The 21665-nt window shown below is 54.3% G+C and overlaps 7 protein-coding genes across 7 annotated transcripts; 4 read left to right on the forward strand and 3 right to left on the reverse strand.

The window, feature by feature from the left end:
• Positions 1-87: 87 nt before the first annotated feature.
• Positions 88-1776, forward strand: C7974DRAFT_386935 (zinc-binding alcohol dehydrogenase-like protein). Its single transcript, XM_046141112.1, has 3 exons — positions 88-384; positions 435-834; positions 881-1776. Exons 1-3 carry the CDS (start codon positions 352-354, stop codon positions 1465-1467), a joined length of 1020 nt encoding a protein of 339 aa, XP_046002154.1. The 5' UTR covers positions 88-351; the 3' UTR covers positions 1468-1776.
• C7974DRAFT_118477 (RNA polymerase II second largest subunit) lies at positions 1730-5939 on the forward strand. The gene is made up of 2 exons (XM_046135113.1): positions 1730-5476; positions 5529-5939. Exons 1-2 carry the CDS (start codon positions 1872-1874, stop codon positions 5692-5694), a joined length of 3771 nt encoding a protein of 1256 aa, XP_046002155.1. The 5' UTR covers positions 1730-1871; the 3' UTR covers positions 5695-5939.
• Positions 5940-6417: 478 nt separating this feature from the next.
• On the reverse strand, positions 6418-8215 carry C7974DRAFT_118515 (cyclophilin-like domain-containing protein). The gene is made up of 2 exons (XM_046135114.1): positions 8126-8215; positions 6418-7986 (listed from the first exon to the last, which is right to left on the reverse strand). The coding sequence occupies exons 1-2, from the start codon at positions 8203-8205 to the stop codon at positions 6639-6641; spliced, it is 1428 nt and encodes a 475-aa protein (XP_046002156.1). The 5' UTR covers positions 8206-8215; the 3' UTR covers positions 6418-6638.
• Positions 8216-10771: 2556 nt separating this feature from the next.
• C7974DRAFT_352430 (uncharacterized protein) lies at positions 10772-12985 on the forward strand. The gene is made up of 4 exons (XM_046139504.1): positions 10772-10779; positions 10833-11045; positions 11154-11267; positions 11317-12985. The coding sequence occupies exons 2-4, from the start codon at positions 10842-10844 to the stop codon at positions 12550-12552; spliced, it is 1554 nt and encodes a 517-aa protein (XP_046002157.1). The 5' UTR covers positions 10772-10779; positions 10833-10841; the 3' UTR covers positions 12553-12985.
• An 889-nt stretch (positions 12986-13874) lies between these two features.
• C7974DRAFT_386943 (uncharacterized protein) lies at positions 13875-14607 on the reverse strand. The gene is made up of 2 exons (XM_046141113.1): positions 14125-14607; positions 13875-14077 (listed from the first exon to the last, which is right to left on the reverse strand). The coding sequence occupies exons 1-2, from the start codon at positions 14580-14582 to the stop codon at positions 14032-14034; spliced, it is 504 nt and encodes a 167-aa protein (XP_046002158.1). The 5' UTR covers positions 14583-14607; the 3' UTR covers positions 13875-14031.
• A 2108-nt stretch (positions 14608-16715) lies between these two features.
• C7974DRAFT_421330 (uncharacterized protein) lies at positions 16716-17993 on the reverse strand (the record flags this gene model as incomplete). Its single annotated transcript, XM_046144288.1, has 3 exons — positions 16716-17032; positions 17088-17360; positions 17412-17993. 3 exons carry the CDS (start codon positions 17991-17993, stop codon positions 16919-16921), a joined length of 969 nt encoding a protein of 322 aa, XP_046002159.1. The 3' UTR covers positions 16716-16918.
• Positions 17994-19813: 1820 nt separating this feature from the next.
• On the forward strand, positions 19814-21155 carry C7974DRAFT_386947 (uncharacterized protein). The gene has a single exon (XM_046141114.1). It carries the CDS (start codon positions 20098-20100, stop codon positions 20944-20946), a length of 849 nt encoding a protein of 282 aa, XP_046002160.1. The 5' UTR covers positions 19814-20097; the 3' UTR covers positions 20947-21155.
• The last annotated feature ends 510 nt before the right edge of the window (positions 21156-21665 follow it).

Raw genomic sequence — 21665 nt, forward strand, 5'->3', positions numbered from 1 at the left:
CTGCGTAGTAATATATGTGTGTAGAGGGGTGGAACGAGAAGGACAAGCTGTCCGTAGGCTGCGGTGAGCTCAACGGCAACTATGGAAGGCCGCAGAAGTGGGCAGACCACAGGCGTCACTACCTGCATGAGCCACCGCTAACCGGCTAGCGTGGCCTGTGGGGCAGGCGCCCAAAGGTTGGGGTACGAGTAAGATCAACCGAGGCAACTTGCGGAGTGCATCTCTCCTCCGGCGCGCGGTACAATGGCCATCTGCTACTTCTCCCCTTCCGTACTTTTCTATCGTCTGCGACCAGATCGATTACTACGTTCCCATCCATTTTCGCCAACTTAGATAGATCCATTGACCAAGATGAAGGGCATTCAGATTAAGGAGTACGTCAAGGTACGACGCCCACACCTACTGCATCTGTCTTCTGTTGTTGACAACTCCAGGGACCGGAGGATTTGAAAGTCCAGACCTTCCCAGATCCTTCGCCAAAAGAGGACGAATACCTGATCGCCATCCATGCCTCCGCCACCAACTTCTTCGACCTGTTGCAGATCCGCGGCAAATACCAGCACCAGCCACCTTTTCCTTGGATCGCTGGCTCTGAATTCTCGGGCGTAGTCCTGAAAGCACCCTCTTCGCTGCCGGGCGGCCGGAAGCCTCTCTACAAAGTTGGCGACAAGGTGTTTGGTGCAAGCCAAGGCGGATATGCGACGCACGTTGCATGCTTGGAGAAGGCGTTGAAGCCTGTCCCGGAAGGTTGGAGCTTCGACGAGGCTGCGGGCATGTTTGTGACTGCACCCACCAGTTACGCAGGTCTAGTCACAAGGGCAAACATCAAGAAGGGTAAATAATCCCTTCCAATTGGAAAGAAGCATGCTAAGCTTCGCAGGCGACTGGGTACTTGTCCACGCAGCAGCCGGTGGTGTCGGACTTGCTGCTGTCCAAATTGCCAAGGCCTTCGGCGCAACCGTCATCGCGACTGCCGGCACTCAGCACAAGCAAGACATTGCCTGCAAATTTGGAGCCGACTACGCCATCGATTACCGAAAGCCAGACTGGCCGGAGCAGGTCAAGAAGCTGACACCCAAAGGCCGTGGTGTCGATATTGTGTATGATCCTGTGGGCCTCATCGCGCAGTCGATGAAGTGCACAGCATGGAACGGCAGGCTGTTAGTTGTTGGATTCGCCGCTGGCGATATTGAGAAGATGGCGACAAATCGCATCCTGCTGAAGAACGTCAGTGTCGTCGGGCTGCATTGGGGCATGTACGCCGTCAATGAGCCCGAGATGGTCGACAAGGTGTGGGAGGGTATCTTTGATCTGGTTCGGCAAGGCAAGTACAGGGGCACGTGCTACACTGATACCGAGTACGTTGGTCTCGAGAGCGTGCCGGCTGCATTGAAGGCATTGGGCGGTCGTGATAGCTGGGGTAAAGTTGTCATCAAGGTGCCGCAGGAGGGACAGAGCAAGATCTAGGCTGTGGTAGCTATTGATCGAGCTTCCATATCGCCGGTACCGAATTGGGCTTTCGAGGCATGCTCCCCTTGCGTAGTGTGAATGTGCTATGAGCGATACGTGGACGTTCGCCAATCCGATGTCTCTAACATTGGCACACCTTATTAGCAACCGACCGCATGAAGCCAGACTTAAAAAAAAATTGTTTCCAAATCTCGCCGTCCGAGTTGGAGGCCTGGGGTGATTAGAGGGCGCCTGCAGGTGCCAAGACTAAATCGCGCTAGTGCTCCATCGTTCTTTGAGGCAGTCGCCGCCCGTCGCGAACACGACAAGGAGCACCACACTCCCCGCCGCCTCCCCACACTCACCTCCTAACCTGCCCGGTCGACCGCGCGTCTTGCGTTGTAATATCCCTTGACGCCACCATGTCGGCTGAATACGAGGACGACATGGCGATGGAGTACGAAGAAGAGGACGGAGCCATCACCTCGGAGGACTGCTGGGCCGTCATCAGCTCTTTCTTCGACACCAAGGGTCTGGTGTCACAGCAGCTGGATTCATACGACGAGTTCACGCGCAACACAATACAGGACATTGTGAAGGAGAATGGCAGCGTCATCCTCGAGCAGAACACGCCCTACAACCCAGACGAGGACATCGACCCCATCATCAAGCGCCGCTATGAGATCAAATTCGGACGCGTCTATCTCGCGCGCCCGACGCACACCGAGGGCGACGGCACAACGGTGCAGCTCTACCCGCACGAGGCTCGTTTGCGCAACCTGACCTACTCCGGTGCCATGCTGGCAGACATCGAGAACCGTATCATGATTGCCCGTGAGACCACAGCACCGGCCGAGGACGACGATGACGAGGTGGAGGGGCAAACAGGCGTCACACAAATCCGCTGGGATCGCGAGGATATCCCCGGGCACAGCGACGAGGTAGCTCGTGTATTCATAGGAAAGCTGCCTGTCATGCTGAGGTCAGAGCTTTGCCATCTGCGAGGGCAGAACGACGAAGCGCTTTTCGGGCTAAATGAGTGTCCTTACGATCAGGGCGGTTACTTCGTCATCAACGGCAGTGAGAAGGTCTTGATTGCGCAGGAGCGCAGCGCGGCGAACATTGTCCAGGTCTTCCGGAAGAAGCAGGGTCCCATTCCCTGGATCGCTGAGATTCGAAGTGCTGTCGAGAAGGGCACGCGCCTCATCTCCTCTTTCAACATCAAGTGGGCTGAGAACTCGCTTGCTAGTGGAAAGCGTATGCCTGGACCCTTCGCCTACGCCACACTCCCCTACATCAAGGCCGATGTGCCCATGGCCATCGTCTTCCGCGCGCTCGGCATTGTTTCGGACGAGGAGATTCTCGGTCACATCGTCTACGACCGCACAGATACACAGATGCTGGAGCTGCTCAAGCCTAGTATCGAGGAGGGTTCTGTGGTCCAGGAACGCGAATCCGCGCTCGACTTCATTGCCAGACGTGGAGCCACACAGGGCACAAAGGATAGGCGTCTCAAGTTTGCGCGTGACATCATGCAGCGCGAGTTCCTTCCTCACATCTCGCAACGGGAAGGCCAAGATACCCGTAAGGCCTACTTTTTTGGTTACATGATCCACCGCATGTTGCAGTGTGTGCTGGGCCGACGAGATGAAGACGATCGTGATCACTTCGGTAAGAAGCGTCTCGATCTTGCAGGACCACTGATCGCGAACCTGTTCCGCATCCTCTTCTTGAAATTGACAAAGGATGTCTACAAGTACCTTCAGAGGTGTGTTGAGAACAACTCGGACTTCAACGTGCAGATGGCCGTCAAGGCCAGCATCATCACCAACGGTCTCAAGTACTCGCTAGCCACGGGAAACTGGGGTGATCAGAAGAAGGCCGCCTCTGCGAAGGCCGGTGTCTCACAGGTGTTGAACCGATACACATACGCTTCGACCTTGTCCCATTTACGACGAACGAACACACCCGTGGGTCGTGACGGCAAACTCGCGAAGCCCCGACAACTGCACAACAGTCATTGGGGCCTTGTCTGCCCTGCCGAGACCCCTGAAGGACAAGCCTGTGGTCTGGTCAAGAATCTATCGCTCATGTGCTACGTCAGTGTTGGTAGCGACGCTACACCTATCTCTGAATACATGAGCAAGAGGAACATGCAACTGCTTGAGGAGTACGATCAAAACCAGAATCCCGATGCCACCAAGGTCTTCGTTAACGGTGTCTGGGTGGGTGTGCACTCCAACGCGCAGCAGCTCGTCTCCACTGTGCAGCAGTTGCGTCGTGACGGTACCTTGTCGTACGAGATGAGTTTGATTCGAGATATTCGCGACCGAGAGTTCAAGATCTTTACTGATGCTGGACGTGTCATGAGGCCTCTTTTCGTTGTGGACAACGATGTTACCAGTAAGACTCGTAATCATCTCGTCTTCAACCAGGGGCACTACAATAAGCTGGTCGAAGAGCAACAGGCATCGGCCACAGCAGGCATTGGCGAAGAGGAGAAGGAAGAGCTTGCCTATGGCTGGAAGGGTCTCATTCAAGATGGTGTTATTGAATACCTTGACGCTGAAGAAGAGGAGACTGCCATGATCGTCTTTTCACCCGAGGATCTCGGTGAGTGGCGCGACATGAAGATGGGCATTCCACAAGATGCCAGCGACCCAGAGGGTAAAGACCGTCTGGCACGTATCAAACCCAAGCCGGACCCCCGCATTCACGCGTACACGCATTGCGAGATTCATCCTGCTATGATCCTGGGTATCTGTGCCAGTATCATTCCTTTCCCTGATCACAACCAGTCTCCTCGTAACACATATCAGTCTGCCATGGGTAAGCAAGCCATGGGTGTCGCTCTGACGAACTACGCTCTGCGCATGGAGACGATGATGAACGTCCTCTACTACCCTCAGAAGCCGCTGGCCACAACTCGATCCATGGAATACCTTAAGTTCCGTGAACTGCCTGCTGGACAGAACGCCATTGTCGCCATCGCCTGTTACTCCGGTTACAACCAGGAAGATTCCGTCATTATGAACCAGAGTAGTATCGATCGTGGTCTCTTCAGATCGCTGTTCTACCGAGCGTACACTGAGCAGGAGAAGCGAATCGGTGTCAATGTTCTAGAACAGTTCGAGAAGCCAACCCGTGCCGATACGTTGAGGCTGAAGGGTGGAACATACGACAAGCTCGACGATGATGGTGTTGTTGCACCGGGTGTACGTGTCTCTGGTGACGACATCATCATTGGAAAGACCGCACCCATTGCAGCTGACGCTCAAGAGATGGGCCAAAAGACATCATTGCACACCAAGCGTGATGTGTCGACTCCCCTGCGTAGCACGGAGAACGGTATCGTCGATCAAGTTCTCTTCACCACGAATACCGAGGGTCTGCGCTTCGTCAAGGTCCGCACGCGAACGACCAAGGTACCCCAGATTGGTGACAAGTTCGCGTCTCGTCACGGACAGAAGGGAACCATTGGTCTCACGTACAGGCACGAGGATATGCCCTTCACAAGAGATGGTGTCACTCCCGATATTGTTATCAACCCCCACGCCATTCCATCTCGTATGACAATTGCCCATTTGGTCGAGTGCTTGCTTTCCAAGGTGGGTGCCATCACGGGACAGGAAGGTGATGCCACGCCCTTCACCGACGTCACTGTCGATCAGATCTCCGGACTACTCGAGGACGCCGGCTACCAGAAGCGTGGCTTCGAGATCATGTACAATGGACACACTGGCAAGAAGATGCGAACACAGATCTTCTTGGGTCCTACCTACTACCAGCGTCTGAGGCATATGGTCGACGACAAGATCCACGCCCGTGCCCGTGGTCCTCTCCAGATTCTCACTCGACAGCCTGTCGAAGGTCGTGCCAGAGACGGTGGTCTGCGTTTCGGAGAAATGGAACGTGATTGCATGATTGCTCACGGTGCCGCTGCCTTCCTCAAGGAGCGTCTCTTCACGGTCTCGGATGCCTACACGGTGCACGTTTGCGACATGTGTGGTCTGATGAGTCCTATTGCGTAAGTCCACACCACCCCTGTCTACACACCCATCAAGCTAACACCACCACAGCCAACTCAAGCAAGGCAAATACGAGTGTCGCCCTTGCAGCAACAAGACCAATATTTCCCAGATCCACATCCCGTACGCCGCCAAACTGCTCTTCCAGGAACTCCTCGCCATGAACATCGCCACGCGCATGTTCACCACCCGCTCCGGCCTCAGCGTCCGCGACTAGGCGCGCGACGACTCAGACCTCTGCCCCCCGTAGAGATCTACGGAAAGAATGAGATCAAGAGATCTACGGAAAGAACGAGATCGTGATCGCAGGGCGGGCGTATCGCATTGGCAGCTCCGGTCGGCACACGACGGAGACATTTCACAGTCAGAAAAACAAAAATCTGCATGATTTGCATGGCACGGAGTTTGGGAGTCCAACGGGGGGTGTTCAAGCAGCGCCTAGGGAAGGAACGGGTTTTGTATTTGCTCGAGCACGCAGACTGCGCTTGGGGCGCTTGTATACCTAGTCCAAAACACAGACCACGCAGTCTACATACCACATTGCACAACCGTTCTGCGAGCATCGTGTGAAGCCTGCTGGGGCGCTGGCACATAGTGACGTACAAGGGGGTGCCTGTGCGGGCGAGAATACGAGGTGCCCCACAGGGGTTTCTCGGAGTTTCTGAATGGTTAACACCTACATTTGAAAGACCCTATTGGTTGATCTATGATCAAGATCCGAGTTCGTATTCTCGCCCGCACCGGCACCCCCCTTGTACATGACTTGCGCCCCCCGCCCCTCTCGTGCCCTCGCGCTCGTGTGTCCTGCGTCTCGCTACCGTGCAAAGGACCGACTATACCTTGTACATGTGCAGCAGCAGCGCCCGGGCCCTGCGCCTCGGGTCCCCAGGGGCGAAAAGCGAGCTGGGACTCTGTCGCGGCGTTGAAATAAGCGCACGCTAAGGTAGGCGGGCCCGCAGCAGCGGGGAGGGCGTGGTGTTTGCACGAGGTAGCGGGCGCGGGCGCAGGGGTTGCGGGTTTTGTGTCACGGTCGGGCAGGGTTGTGCGCCTGGTGGCGGCGGAAGGGGGATTGTAGACGATGTCTTTCTTTGGGCCCACGCGGGGCAGTATGGTACAGTGCTAGTTGGTACAGTGCTGGCTTAGACAAGGAAATGGGAGGGGCTAACGCCGTCGGTCTCTGTCGTCCCGCCGGTAGCGGTCGCGGCTGCGCGGGCGTGGATCGTCGCGGCGGCGCGGGCTGCGCGTGCGGGAGCGCTGCGAGGGTTCGTAGCGGCCGTCGCTGCGGTCGCGGTGGGAGCGCTGGGGGCTGCGGCTGCGGCTGCGACTGCGGTTGCGCTTGTGGCGGTCGTCGTGGTATTCGTCTCTGCGCTCGCGGCGTTGTGCGCCGTCGCGTCGGCGGTCTCTGTCATCGCGGGGCTTGGGGTCTGGGGCAGGGTCGCGGTCGACTACGAGGTTGTTGACGACCGAGTCTGAGACGAGTTCGCGTCCACCTCGCTGGCGGTATTGTGTCTTCTTTTCGAGGTTGTCGATACCGCCGAAGCCGCCTGCTGCGCGTCTTCGCTTTTGGTTGGTCACGTCGCGCCAGTCATCGGCGATCTTGGAGACACTCTGAGAGAAGTCGACGTGAATGCGGTGGTCGTCTATCAATACGCCGTCCATCTTGAAGTAGGCTTGTTCGCACTCCTTTTGGTTCGAGTACTCGATGAAGGCGTACTGCAGGCTGTCGCCGGTGCGCTTATCGCGGATGACTTCGCAGCTTACGATCTTGCCGAATCGTGAGAAGATGAGCTCAAGGTCTTCGTCTTGTGTAACAGGATTGAGTTTGCACACGAATAGCACATTCTCGGGCGGTGCAACTTCGGCAAACGGCAGGTCGCCAACCATCTCAAGCGTCAGGGCTTGGGCACGCGCTTCTCGTTCCCTTCGGACCTTTTCCAGCGCTTCTGGGTCCATCTCCTCCTCAAGGTTCTCATCGTAGGCTACACGGACTGTCGCGAGTTGCGCGGCGGACGGGACTGGGCTCTCTGGTGGTTCTACAAGGCCAGCAGGGTCGTCGTAGGGGTCGTCCAACACAACCGTGTGCAGTATGCGAATATCTTTGAGAGGCTGGCCCTTGTCGTCAACATATGCCGTGTTGATCTTCTCAAGAGCATCGAAGCCCTCGACAACTGTGCCAAATATGGCGGCCTTGCCGTCGAGGAAATCGATGTTTGGGCCGAGTGTGATAATGAACTGGCTGCCGGCGAATCGTTCGTCTGGGTTGTCTGGGTTTGGTGCTGTGGCCATGCTGACCGTGCCCATCTCAGCATGCCTCAGCTTGTGCTTGAACTCTGGCGCAAAGTTTTTGTTGCCTGAGCTTGAGGGATCAAGCAAGCCCCAAACTGAGCTGCCGCCATCGCTGTCCCTCGACCCCGGGCCAATGGGGTCACCGGTCTGGAATGAGAAGTTGGGCTGGACGCTATGCACAGGCGAGAAGTTGTAGTACTTCAATTTGCATAGCTTCAGAAAGCTGGAGGCGACGCGATGTCAGTGGCTGTCGTGTGCTCAGCGTGCGTCAAAGGACGGCGGGAGAAGGTGTGCAAATGCAGTGACAGCGGGAAGCATAACATGAGACATGTCTGGTGTGCGCAGGGATTGGATGGACTTACTTCTCACAGCATTTCGGCGCGTCGTCCACCAGAAGATCAATAGTAATGTCACCAAGCGACGTTTCGAGAAGCACAGACATGGTTTACGCGCGCAGTCGTTGTCGCAAAAGTCAAGTCGCGAAGCTGCGGTCGCTGTATGCGCTAATGCTGTTAGTCAGCAGTGACGCAACAGTCGTAGTTTCCTCAACGGCCCTTCCACAGCGCGACACCGTGTTGCACCATCGTTGTTCTCAACGTCTTGCAAGCTGCTGTCAATATTGGCTGAGCAACGTTCTGCAATACTGCTCATGCGATCACCCCCGAAAGGGCAGATGGAGCGTCCATTACTGACATCAAACAACGCGGCTGTATACTGCGTGTCGCTGGCACGATCATCACATCTCATTCCAGGCCCTTAAATCATCGACAGGTCGTGGTTACAGAACAAGTGGGTCAACTGCTTGTTGCAAGAACCCCCGTACTATGTAAGAAGAGCACGGAATACACCGTGAGCGGGCCGAAGTATGTAGAGAGCGCTCGCCATCTGGTCGATTGTCTGTAGGACCCGGCCCTTGCATAGCCCGGCAATCCTGCATCTACCACAATTCCGACCCGGAACCTATGCAAGCTCATCTAGCCGAATCCGGGTACCGGTGCTCCGAGGGTAGCCTGCCGATCTTGACCTCACCGATCGCGATGTCTGCAAGCTCAACGCCGCGCTACCTTGCTTTGTTTGCCTTATTGCCTTATTCTTATCCGAGACACACACACACCTGTCACTTTGGCTTGTATCCCGCTGCGCAGCCTTGTCGTCTCGACGTGCTCATCTGGGATGCGCTTCCAGGTTCCGTTCCCTCTTTTGGTATGATCAACACGCACGGCACGAGAAACTGCACCACATGCGTGATAACCCGGCTCAGGGACCCAGGGACCAAGAGCCTTGACGCGCCATTATTTCATCGGGTGATGTATACTACGGTGGCACGAAGCACTTTTAAGGCCCGGTCCGCCAAAGCCATCGCTCAGCGCGGGCAGCTACCAACGTCGTGCAACTCAAGGCGCAGACCTCGCTCAACGAACAGCGTGGGACATGGCTGTCCTAGACCGAGTGCAGCCGCGGTGATTGGCTGGTAGAAGGTGCAGTTTGCTACAGTACATCTTCTCGGCGACATCGAATAACTGCAAAGTGCAGTAAAAGTGTCGAATGTACGCAAGACATCACAACGAAACAGCCCGCGGAGTAGAACTTCCATCTGACTTGCCGTAACTTGCTTTGTTCATTCGGCTATGGGAGTGTGGCGGTCCCGATCAGGGCGATCTCACCTTCGAAGTAGCACTTGAAATAGCACATCTCTTAATGCTGTGCCAGGTCGCTCCCCCAGCAGCAGCCAGAGACTTCGCCAGAAGGCGCTTCGCGAAACCTCCCCGCATACGTCATGGTCAAACCGCTACGCGATAGCCTCTTGGTTTCAGTGGATGCTCCAGCGGCAACTGGACGGTAACCCAGACCTGCACCAAGCTTCCGCCTAGAAGTCGTGCTGATATCCGTCAGCCTATTCCTTTCAACTGGGACATCCCTGCAAGGCCTACAGACCTGATTGACCTTATGGCTCAGTTGTGTAATGCACACTTAGCGACACCTCATCCAGCGCTATACATTCTGGTAGGTACATGCAGCAGCTTCGTCCGAAGATGTGTCTCGGTTGGACCCTACAACATTTAAGTTCTCACTATTTGGACACTCCACAAATCGCGTTGTTTCGGAGTCTTATCATTGCTTTTGGGTCTTGCTCACCGAGAGACGAAGGTATCGCAGCAACGATCCTGCTCCGTCCACGCCTAAAGCTGTCATCGCTTCCAAAATCGATCGGACACAACCCTTGCCTGAAGGACGTACTTGATGTCAAGATGCGAGATGGCGCGCTGTGACTGACAGGTGGACACGCCTTCCGCTTCCCCGGCGGAGCCTTGCAGATCGAGAGCAAACGTGCGAGCGTGTACGCTCTGTCTGAAATATGGACTTCGCAATTGAGCAGTGGGCTGTAAATGTAAAGCCCCAACGTGTGTTCGCCTTTCGTTTCTCCAGTCAGAACCCATCGATCAATACTCTGCGCATACGAGTACCTTGTCTGGCTTTGAGGCTCATAAGACAGCTGGCATCGATTTGTTACAGTGACATGAGTACTTGTTGTGTCCCACGCAGCCGTTGAACAGTCCAGTCGAAAGTCTTGGTGTGTGCGTTCACACCCTTGCCTACAGGGGCAAACGCATGCACGTAACCATACTTTGATTAGCATTGTAACCTCCACCAGTATGGTGTGCATGCAAACGCTCTCGGTTCGTCGACTTTGTGGTTCAAGTGGTACCATTTCTACGACTTCTTTACTTTGCCTCCTTCGGTCACTCTAATAGCAAACAATCATTGTTGATGACTTAGCCCCAGAATCAACGGATTTCATATCTCTCACAATCGTTGCTTCCGACCCCTCTCCGTCCGACGGCAGCTTCACAGGGCCTTTGTTAGCCAGCGATACTTCGCCAGCTCAGAGGCCTATTTCTTTCCTAAGCTTGCTTGTCTATTCAACGCACCGCATTTGAATATACTGAATTGAATTACAACGCCGTACAATCAATAACCTGTCATTTGTACCGAACGCTCCGTGAGTACACGACCAGTACGCACTTCGGCGATATACCCCACAACGGAAAAAGCTGAGGTCAAGAGCAGGTCATAACAATGTCCATGCTGAATTACAACGGTCCCCGCCGTTTCCCTCGGCCTAACTCTGCTCGTACATTTCCGGAGACATACTACAATGAACGTCATCCGTATTCTTATCCCATGGGAGGTCCCGTCAGCGGACTACGTGCACGAGCTTCCCTCGATGAAGATGAGTTCCAGTCAGAGCAGGGAGGTACGAGGCGTCGTATTGCAGTAGCCGTAAGTCACTTCCTTCAGAGGCCGTTGTGAAGGATCTTCAACTGTGATGAGTCCGGAGCTACACCAAATCATGTATCGGAGCTCGCAAATTACTTACTCGTTCTTCAGTGTGCACGCTGTCGAAAGAGAAAGATCCGCTGCAGTGGAGACAGTCAAGACGGTGGGGGCTGCGCCAATTGCAAGGCAGCAGGCGTGGACGCAAGTCACTGTCAATTCCATCGAGTAAGTGCTGTACCATTCACACTCGGAGACACTTTGTTAATAGTCACAGGTTGGATCCGATCACGTCCAGAAAGTAATGGATAATTATACCATTGTGCAGAGCCTCGCCAACATGGCTACAGCCCACACCATGGTGCCCCAGTATGCTAATATTAGCAACGGACCATACAATCGCAACTTGCAAAGTCATGAATATCCACAGCCAGAGACAAAGTTTTCATATCCTCAAATGATTACGAAATCTGTATACAACTCTGACTGGCCAAACCCATACGAAGACAACACGCCGCCCATCGACAACTATTCTTACGACCAGTCTCAGACGTATGTGCCATCGACGCCAGTACAGACAGCTTCGAGCTTATGCGGACTCTCTTATCGCTGGGCGTCTCAAAACTCCCGTACCAATCAGCCAGCAACAAGTTACTACTCCGACTACGGTCACTCATACGTCTCGAACGACGTACCTTATCTGCAGACCGACATGGCATCAGTTGGTCCAGTCGAGCCTGTTTCACCCCTCAACATGTCCTCCCTGCAGCTGACGCTGCCGGAGAGACCTCGGCAACGACAGATGCAGCCCGTAGAGGTTCCTCTTACGCCGCGTAGACGACTTCCAGCACCTCAACCAAAACCCGGCCATGGATTGCACCATGCTCTCGATCACCAGCAAGACCAACGTCTGCGCTCGTCTCAAACCATTGGCACCCCATTGTTCAGAAGTGTATCTTCTTCTTATGCCTCTACCGGATCATTCGCCAAACCACTACTCCCGTGGGAAACCGCCAACGAAAACTTGATGAACGCCGTCAACGAAGTGTCGTCGGTAGTCAAGTCATCGCCAACAACGCCTCAGGTATCAGTCGCTGGTGCCAACAACTCAGTGGCATTTCCTACAGGCACATCGACCAATGCTATCTCTGGCACAAGCACCCCATCGTCGAATGAACTCAACTTCGCCACATTGCCACTTCTGGATCCATCGATGATGATGGAGCCGAGCGTTCCGTACTCCAATTTCAGGGAGTCTCAAGAATCGGGCGCAAAGGACACTCAGCTTCCACGCAACAACTCTACACCGAGCCTTTATGTCTTCGATGACCCCTCCAGACGGCCCTCCTTTGTCGGCAGTGGCTCCTTGGGCACCCTCGTTAGTGGCCACCGGTACACACCATTAAAGCAGTCAGATGGTAATTCAAGCATGGACGCATACAAGAAGGCGTTTGAAGCGCGAAACCCTCCACTGCATCGCGCATCGACGTCCGATCTCGCCAGCGGCTATTGAAGACGCCTGAATCCCAGCTTGTCATCACAAGGCCACTCTTGTTCTCTCCTTCCGAAAAGGTGACAGTGCGCTAACACCCATATAATTCCTTACTACAAGCAAGATGATCGGCGTTACGCTCACGGCGCCGGGCAATCTTTTTAACTCACGGTCTCGACGGTAAGATTCGTGCGCATGGCATTGTCGGCGTTACCATCACCAGGGCATACACTCCTCGGCGGCCTCTCAGACGAAACCCTCACTATAGCATCTGGCGCGACTTCTGGCATTATATCCATTTCTTTTATTACTGTCACGATTGCGCATTTCCCGGTTGGTGGCGCAAGGGCTTTGTTCATCATGCATTACGGCTTATTGTTATCATCATCGCTCCCCTTCGCGGGTTGTCGATATACGTCAGGGCCACTCATTTGTGTCAATATCTCATCGCATCGTCTGAGAAATAAAATCTCATTTTAATGGTCAGGATTGTGGCGTACGGCGGGAGCGGGCATGTCTACCCGGAAGCCGAAAGTACCGGCATCGTGTACCATGACTGCATCAGCGTAGCTCGCAGATAGCACAAGAATTCTCCGTTTCGTCTCTGCAACATAACACGTACATGTCACTTCTGCATGGGTCCTTACCGCTGTTTGCGACGGCTGGCTGCGGCGGCTGCAAGCGCACACCACAGGTGCACATCATCTCCTTCACCGCCAACACGATCGCAGCGTCTCGTCTTGGCTGCCGTAGAGCCCTAGACCACGCACGCACACTGCTCCCAATGCAGGTGAATTGTTTCACGTCCTGCACGCCCTGAAGCACTCCCTATTTCGGCTCTCAGCTGAAGGACCCGAGCATCCCCTTCCCCGTCCAGACCGGGCCGCAGGATCCTGGCAGCGCCTCCGCAGCAGGGGCAGGGATCTGCAAGGCGCATCCAGGGATGACAGCGGCTCATTCCTCAGTCCGGACTAGCCGGGGGTTACACAGGCACGGTGCGATCACTGTCCCGCTGGATGACAGCTGCTAAGCCTCCAGATCACAATGGCACAGCATTGGACACTGCCTGGAGCAAACTTGCTCACGGTCACAGCCACGACAGGCATCATCCCTCCCCGCTTCCATACCGCTGTATCCCATATCTCCGTTCAGCCTTCCTGCACGTACGGTGCAACGAAATGTCGTGTGCGCCGCAATGGCGCTACGGTATCGTAGATACTAGGTAGGTACCGTTGAGGGAAACGCTGCGAGAGAATGCTGTGCGCCATGAAGCCTCGCTGCATCATAGCACGGTCACTGTTCAACCTGACTATTTCGTGACGAGGAAGTTAGTATTACGGCACAGGAGCTCAAGACAAATTCGAAGCTTTTATGATTCTTTATTCATGTGTGGTTCACATCCGAGTACGCGAGGTTACACGAGGAACATCGTGCTTGACATAGACCTCCACGTCGCTCTCAAACCAGATGCCTTCCTTCATCTTACACCCATAAACCCCATCAAGGTATCAGTCTAGGGCTCCAATCATATTCGGAGTCATGAGAAGTCAGTGAGTTGTGACGCCCATGTTGAAGCAGCTTTGACGCCTCTAGATACCATCCTCGAACAGTTGACGGACCCACTCATCGGATCCAGGTTGATTTGACTGGTGGTCAAGTTCTCCAGCAATGCAGTCGATGTAGGCGACATCGCTGTCATCAAGAACAACATCCTTTCTTCCATAGATTGCCACCAGCAAGACTTCGTTCATGTCACGCCAAGCCCTTTCAAAGCTGGTCAATTCCTCCCAGCCAATGATTTGCAGTCGCTCGCCTCGGGATCGAGTGCGTTGGAGTACAGCAATCATATTCACCCTTGTGATAGCACGGTACGTGTCATCGAGTGACGACGTGCCCATAGCGTTCCGCGATGCTGTCTGGTGAGAAGTTGGAAGCGGCAAGTTTGCGCGAGAGACTAGCATAGGTAGTTCACCCACAGGGTTGCTCATCGGAGGAATCGGGAATGCTGCGAGTGTAGTTGCATTCGACGAACGCTGCGAGACTGATGCCATGTTTTGCTCCACTTGCTCGGAGATCTTTGTATGGGAGGTATCCCGTTTGTACTCAGTCTTGGCAGTGGTGTGATTCTGATCAATGGCTGGAACTGGTGCGTGCATGATCTCAGTCGTATTGCGCGTGCTGTTGATAACACTAGTCACGGACCGAGCTCGATCGCGGCTGAAGTGAGCCTGAGCGCCAGCGTTAGGAAACAAGGTTGCTTCACTCTCGTAGCTCCTCAAGGGTAAGGGTCGATGAAAGGTGGTCGCTTGCATGTTGTTGTTGTTGTAGCTTGGAGACTTGCGACGAGATTCGGCAGCAGCGCGGCGACGTGAAGGTGTAGGCACCGGTCCTGCAATAATGCACTCCTGGGCGGTCATCTGCGCGGCGAACTGATACTGGGTTCCATCGTCCTGACCACTGTTGGTGGACACCGACTCAAGAACGGAGCGCTCCTCTTCGTCATCCGTGCCTGTGTACGACTCCAGTCCGTCAAAAGTCTCATCGCCTATGATATTACCGTCAAAGGATGTGTTTGTAGTAACGTGATCCTTCCTCATACGAACAGGGCTGCTGAGAGCATCGTAGCTCGATTCTGATGCAGCGTCAGAGGCATCAAGCTGATACGTACCCATGGGAGTATGATTACCAGAATCGTTCTGCATGTATCTTCCCGGACGTCCATGGCGTATGTCACCACTGCTGTTCAATTTGCTGGTGAAGAGGTTAACGTAGCCTGGTCGCTTACTCTGAACTTCACGGAAGACGTCTCCGGTAGGGCTGTGTAGTGTCTCGGTATCATACGGCGAGAGGAAAGCAGTATTGCCGACATCACCAAATGCAGCACGGGGTGAACTTAGAGGAAGCGGTGGCATGTCGCCCCTAAGTTGGGTTCGAACAGGCGAAGAGACGGAGCGTGAGACGGTGTTTGGCATTGGTGTTGTGTCGGTCATTGGTGTTGAGCTGCTGACTAGAGAGCTGCGTGACTTCACACTAAGCGGCGCAGGGCGATCGGGAGCTGTAAGTCTTAGTGATAGCTTGCGGGTTATTTTGTCAAGAGAACTCACTGTTTGGTGGGTAGTCATATCGTTTGCTCGAAGCCATTGGTCGGGCGGACTTTTGCACAGCAAGCTCTCGCTTGCGCCGCAGGGCTGGAGGAAGAGTGTCCATACGAGCTGTTACTGGTGAAGTAGATACCTCGATCCCGATGATTGTTTTCGTCTCTGAAGGCTGTGTCTGGCTCTGGAATGAGGTTTTTCGAGAATACCTAAGACGTGATTTGTTAGACCTCATTTCCTTGTTCTTGCCAGTCGTCGCAAGCCAGTCCTTCCGGCGTGTCGAGGACACCGTCAGAGCTCTGAACAGGCTGGCCGGACGGCCTTGCCACGAATCATCTGACGCTGCTGACGACGTTGACTCAGGATCTCCTTCGGGAACGGACCTTGGACGGATGTCGTAAATTTCTTGAAGCAGCCTGCGCACGCAGCGATTCTTTATCTTATCGACATTGTATTCCTTCGATGGTCAGCTATGAAGTCAATGTCAGGAAAAGCAAGCTGGGTTACCTGGTCAAGTGCCAGCTCACGAATCAGCGTCTTAGCCATCGTGTAGTTGTTTGATCTGGCCTTGATCCAGAATGCAAACAGAGCAAGATCAAGATCTGAAATGTCTTCATTCTTGACCTGCTTTGCAGCGCGCTCGAAGTCGAAGTCCACAACAAGAGACGAGTCTCGGTGACGCTGTGCTGCATCGACTGAGTTGTTGACTGAGTGCTCGTCGCCACTGTTCATCAGCGTGCCCTCTGTGTCGATCGTGGAGGGGCGCTTCATGGTAGCGAGCTCGTGGCTTCCTGTGTCAGTATCGTGCTTGCTACCGCACTCTCCTACCTTCTTGGAATAACGCTCGAGGTCTTTTGCTCCTGGAACGAATGGCATCATAGGGCCGATTCCAAGCATGACGCGGCAGTGGCTTGGTGACGATCGGAGTGTGCCTGCAGAAAGCGTGCAAGCTTGGTCGTTTGGCAGGTATAAGCAGCGCAGGAAGGGGCGGGGATTCGCGCCGCGCGTTGCAAACGGATCGCGACACGATGTAAACAAACATTTGACGCGCGGTGAAGTGAAGGTGAAAATAGCTTGGGCACTCGATATAACGCAACAGAACTCAGATTGGCTGTCTATGGAACCGCACTCATATTCAATTTGACCTAAAATACAACTTGGAAAACATGAAGGATCTGTAGGGGGCAATTACGGAGGGAAGGTAAGAAAGTAAACTACAAGCATGAGACTCCTTGAACAATGCTGCTTGACCGCGGGTAGTGATACGTGCTGCAAAGCGTTCGTTAGCCCTCCTAGTATGGCTGAGGGTAGTAGGCGGGGCTGGAATCCTGCTTCCAAGGGTTGGCGTTGACTGCGGCAAGGTTGCGAGCGGCGCATTTGTAGGTGTCCTTCGTGATACCTGCGGGCTAGAGGTACAACGTGGTTAGCGTCGTCTAAGTTTGCGTCCGATGAAATACTTACACCGCCCATGCCGAAGTTCTCGCCGTTGATGAATACCTGGTACTGCTTGGTACTGCCGAGAGGGCAGAGAGTCCAAGGGTAACCGAAGAAGCTGGCGCCCACAGTGCTGGGCCAGCTGAGCTGGGAGGGGCTGGGTCCGACAATGCCAAGAGGGTTGTTACCAGTGTGGTAGAAGCTGATGGCAATGGCGTTAGGTGGGAGCCAGCCAATCTTGGTGTACTTGAGAGCACCTGTGATGCCATCAATGTAGACCTGCAGAGGGTCCTTGCTGACCTGTATCATGAGTTAGTCTCAGAGCACGGTGGTTTGGAGTCAGTCACCTACAGTGTACAGCTGTGTGTCATCATCAACAAAGAAGGTGGGGAGCTTGGGGTCCCACCACTTGTTGTAAGGAGTAGCAATGAAGATACCGCCCTCAAGTCGGATGGCGTAGCCGTTGAAGGGGCAGGCGCTGGGAAGCTGGCCTACGTCGCACTTCTCATCGATGCGGAGGTTGAAAAACTCGGGGCTCTTCGACTTTGGCTTCCAGGTGCTCTCGTAGCCCTTCTGGTTCTTGTAGTCGTACCCATCCTCATAGTCGTGCTCGTCCGCGTACTCGTCGTTTACGGGGTAGTCATCCTTGTACGACCCGTACTTCTTTGGCTTCTTCTCGGGATACTCCTTGTACTCCTTCTTAGGGTACTCCTCGTACTTCTTCTCGGGCTCGTACGACTTGTACTTTTTCTCCTCGTATTTCTTCTCGGGCTCATAGGACTCATACTTCTTCTCAGGCTCGTAGGAGTCATACTTCTCAGGCTCGTAGGAGTCATACTTCTTCTCGGGTTGATAGCTCTTGTCCTCACGAGGAAGGACGGCCGAGGCGCCAGCCAGGCCAAAGAGACCGAGTGCCAGAAAGTTGGCCTTCATCTTGGAATGAGCGAATGGGAAGGAGTGGCAGGAATGAGCGTGATGGATGAAGCTGGATGTCGTTGTGAGACTCGTCTTACCCGGCTACGCCCCATTTATGGTGAGCGCAACAGAGATTGATCTTGTTTACCAGCGGCGGTGGTGATGAAGCGGAGGAATGTACTGTACCACATGATAGCTGTAGCAAAACTTGGCGAATTGAGCCGTGATGCGCCGACAGCAGTGGAGATCGCCGGAATGTGTTTATGTCTCAACATCCATGGGGGAGATACGATGAAGCCCCAGGATGGCACCTTGCTCTTTCTACCCGTATGTGCTTCTGCTTCGTGCACTGGACTGCACGTTTCGTTACTCTCAATTCACCTCCCACGACGACGTTCTCACGAAGTCTTCCTGACCATGGCAGAGCTATCGCAGCGATCATACAAACACAGTAAGGGATGTTAGGCGGATACACCAACGGAATGTTGACATTGACAGTAAACATCGAGTATTCGGCGCCATTCCGACGCCCGGACTTCAAGGCAGTCTTAGAGTCATGATTTGGAGATATACGCATTAAAGGCGCCTTGTCTCCCTGACGACAATGCCTTGATGTTCGCCGGGGAGGATCGCGGTCGCAGAGACAGGACCATTGAGGTGGATAATGTCCACCTCGCCCGAAGGAGGTCGTGCCCGATTCGGAAGTAGCCTGCCGGGCTGTCAGCCGAGGTGCAGCCTAGAGCTCGTCTTCCTCGTCCTCCATCTGCAAGAAACAGACCCTTCCTGCAGAGCTGTGCATTGATGCAAGCCACTGCATTATCGAACATGGCAATTGGTCGGGACCTTCCGGGACTTCCTCCTTCCGCAAGCTCTTGGGCACGCATGATCTCTAGACGCGTTGAGTTGATTTACGCAACGAGAGGGTCACGATTATGGCCAGCTTCTGAACGTACTCGACGTAGGAGCTGCCTCGGACCGAATCAATTTACCCGTCTCCACCTGTGCAGAGCGTGCAACGCATGTCGCACGACATTGCTCGACAAAGCCTTAACCGAAATCAGGTGTGCGCTCGTATGAGCTGGAGCATGACCGACAACCTAATTCGTGCAACTCCTTACTAACACTTCCAATTGGTTTACCACTCGTCGTTCGCGAACTCATGACCCAAGCTCGAAGTTTGTCGATGGACGCCAGCCGTTCAGTGTCACCGAACCACATGCCATAAATCGTTCGCCTCCCGATTTGTGATCTAAACTAAACGCCTTGATTATCTTCACCATCAGGCCCTTTTCAGAAGAGCGTGAACGATTACCCTGCGTAAAAAGGTATGCCAGTAAGTCTATTGGCTACAGCCGACAGCCAATTAGGTCGTTGTAGTACCAACCTCCAACATTGGAAGGATGCGGCTGGGCCCGCCAGTCAGGGCAAAACAGACTCTGGTCGAGCGCTCAACTGCCAAACCCGTTGGCGTATGCATTTCCCAGCCGCTACCGTTAATGGCTTGCGGCGTAGTCGCCAGACACGTTACTGATCCACACCAATGAGCGCACGACGTTAGCGCCGCTTGTGTTGGAGGCGCCAATCATCTCCCCACACGGTTCACAACGTCCTTCAGACGCCTGTTCTACGACAGAAGATGGGGCCAATGGAGCCTACAAGCATTACTTGAAGCTGCTGGACCGTACGATGCGGTGCTGACTCTAGTATGCTAACTCCACGTCGCCACCACACTGCTAACTCCGCTGAAGGTGGAATAGCACCCCTGTAGGATTTGCGCATGTTTACGGCGTGGAGAACGCGCGTGTCTGCATTCATATAATGAACATCGAGCCTGCAGGCCTCAGGTGGCACTGCACCCTGTCTTTCTGTTGCCGGTCCTCTTCTTTGCGGCGCAGTTACAATCTTCCCCTCTTCTAATGAGACCCCGCTTATCGAAGTCGCTGCCTGCGCACTGTTGAAGCCGTCACCACCCTGTATCTCATAGTTGATACTCACCTGTCTTTCTCTTGACCTGGCTTCGAGTGCACGTTCACCCACACAGTCGCAGTCTACATTATTTTGATTTGGAACAACACAAGTTACAGGAGGCGCTTACTGTACATTGAGTTACGCAGTCTCTACCATGGCGTCTCTTCGTGTCCCTGCACCAACGCCGGTCTCTACATCTGCACTCGCCAAAAGGCGCAGTATCCACATCCCACTTTCTAGTCACGGCATGCCCAAGGCTCCCCGCGCTCTATCTCCAGAGCGACCTCACAGATTCTCGGCCATCATACTACCGAACTCTCCCGCGAAATCATCACCAATGTCTCCTCTGTCTTCGGGACCAATGTCACCGCCCATGTCAGCCAAGTCTTTTGGCACGTTCATCGACTCGGCACCGTCCACACCGGCGTATTCACCAAGGCAGGAGGGCGGGGAATGGAGTGATTCCCAAATCACAATACTGCGGCCCATGTCCTCTGCTTCACTACCGTCCAGCCCCACGGAGCCCGCCTGGGACATGATGGCCCCGTTAGAGCAGTCAATCCAAGCTAGCCCAACATCAGAGGATCACAGCCTCGCAAGACCGAAACTCTCAACCGCTGCCTCAACACCACTCACACTCTCCAAGCCCGTAAAGAGGATTAAGCTAGCCACCCCACCCCAAGCAGCCGCCATAGATCTGCCTGATATGACCACACCTATCGACAGGGAGACTGCGCTCCGGAAAGAAGCAGAGGCCCAAGCACGCAAGCTCGTCGAGGAAGAAGAAGAAGCTACCGCCGCCGCAGCAGCAAAGAAGCCGCAAGAAGCACCCGAGAAGTCACAGCCCCTGTCTCCGAAAAGCGACACCGCGCCGCTCGGCAAGCTCGCAACGAGGATGAAGTCGCTGCTGAAGCGCAAGCCGGGCGAGAAGAAAAAGGAGAAGAAGAGCCGATCGCACCAGGAATTCGATCGCTTGGAGGACGCGCACTGGTCGGAGATGTAGACGCTATTTGCACTCTCGTCTCGACGTCGCCGCACCACCTTAGTCTCGCTTTCTGCGTACCCATTTCCCGAGTTTCATTCCATTGCTCAGCGGGTCAGAGATACCGCTCCGCACACAGTTCACCTGGGTGGTCACTTGTTCTGACAGAATTGATACCCTCGAGACGCCTCTGTCTCTTTTTGTTCTGCGCTACGCTCATTATACCTGTCTTGTTTACTTAGATTCGGAGTTGGCGTGATTTCTCGGTGCTGTGTTGTATTTCTGGGTTTGTAAATGGAGGACTGGGTGGGAAGTGCGTTGCTAGTGATTGTCTTTACGCGAATCCACGGGGTCGGGGGTGGCAATCGAGAAAGAACTCTAGACTGAAATCCAAATATGAAACTCTGAGATGTACCGTGCTCGTGATATGCTGCTGCAATAAAGGTGTTGGTCCTTGCTCGATTACGCTTCGCCCAGAAAGCTTATATCAGGGACCCAGTCTTCGCCTACATCATGCACAAGCAGTCTTCCCAATCGAAAGCCGTGCATACACAGCGATCTACATATCGTTCCACCGTCGGACCGCGGAGAGAGCAGTTCCCACGTCTCAACCGACACCGACGACCGAACCAAAGCCTCCGTTGCTCTCAGTATCGGACTGACTGAGACAGCAGAAGTAGTATAGCAGAAGAAGTATAGCAGATAGTAGAACACCAGCTCCGCGGAGCCCTCCAACAAAA

Source organism: Boeremia exigua (genome assembly GCF_020726555.1).
Source record: "Boeremia exigua strain MPI-SDFR-AT-0100 chromosome Unknown C7974scaffold_2, whole genome shotgun sequence".
NCBI classification, from domain to species: domain Eukaryota; kingdom Fungi; phylum Ascomycota; class Dothideomycetes; order Pleosporales; family Didymellaceae; genus Boeremia; species Boeremia exigua.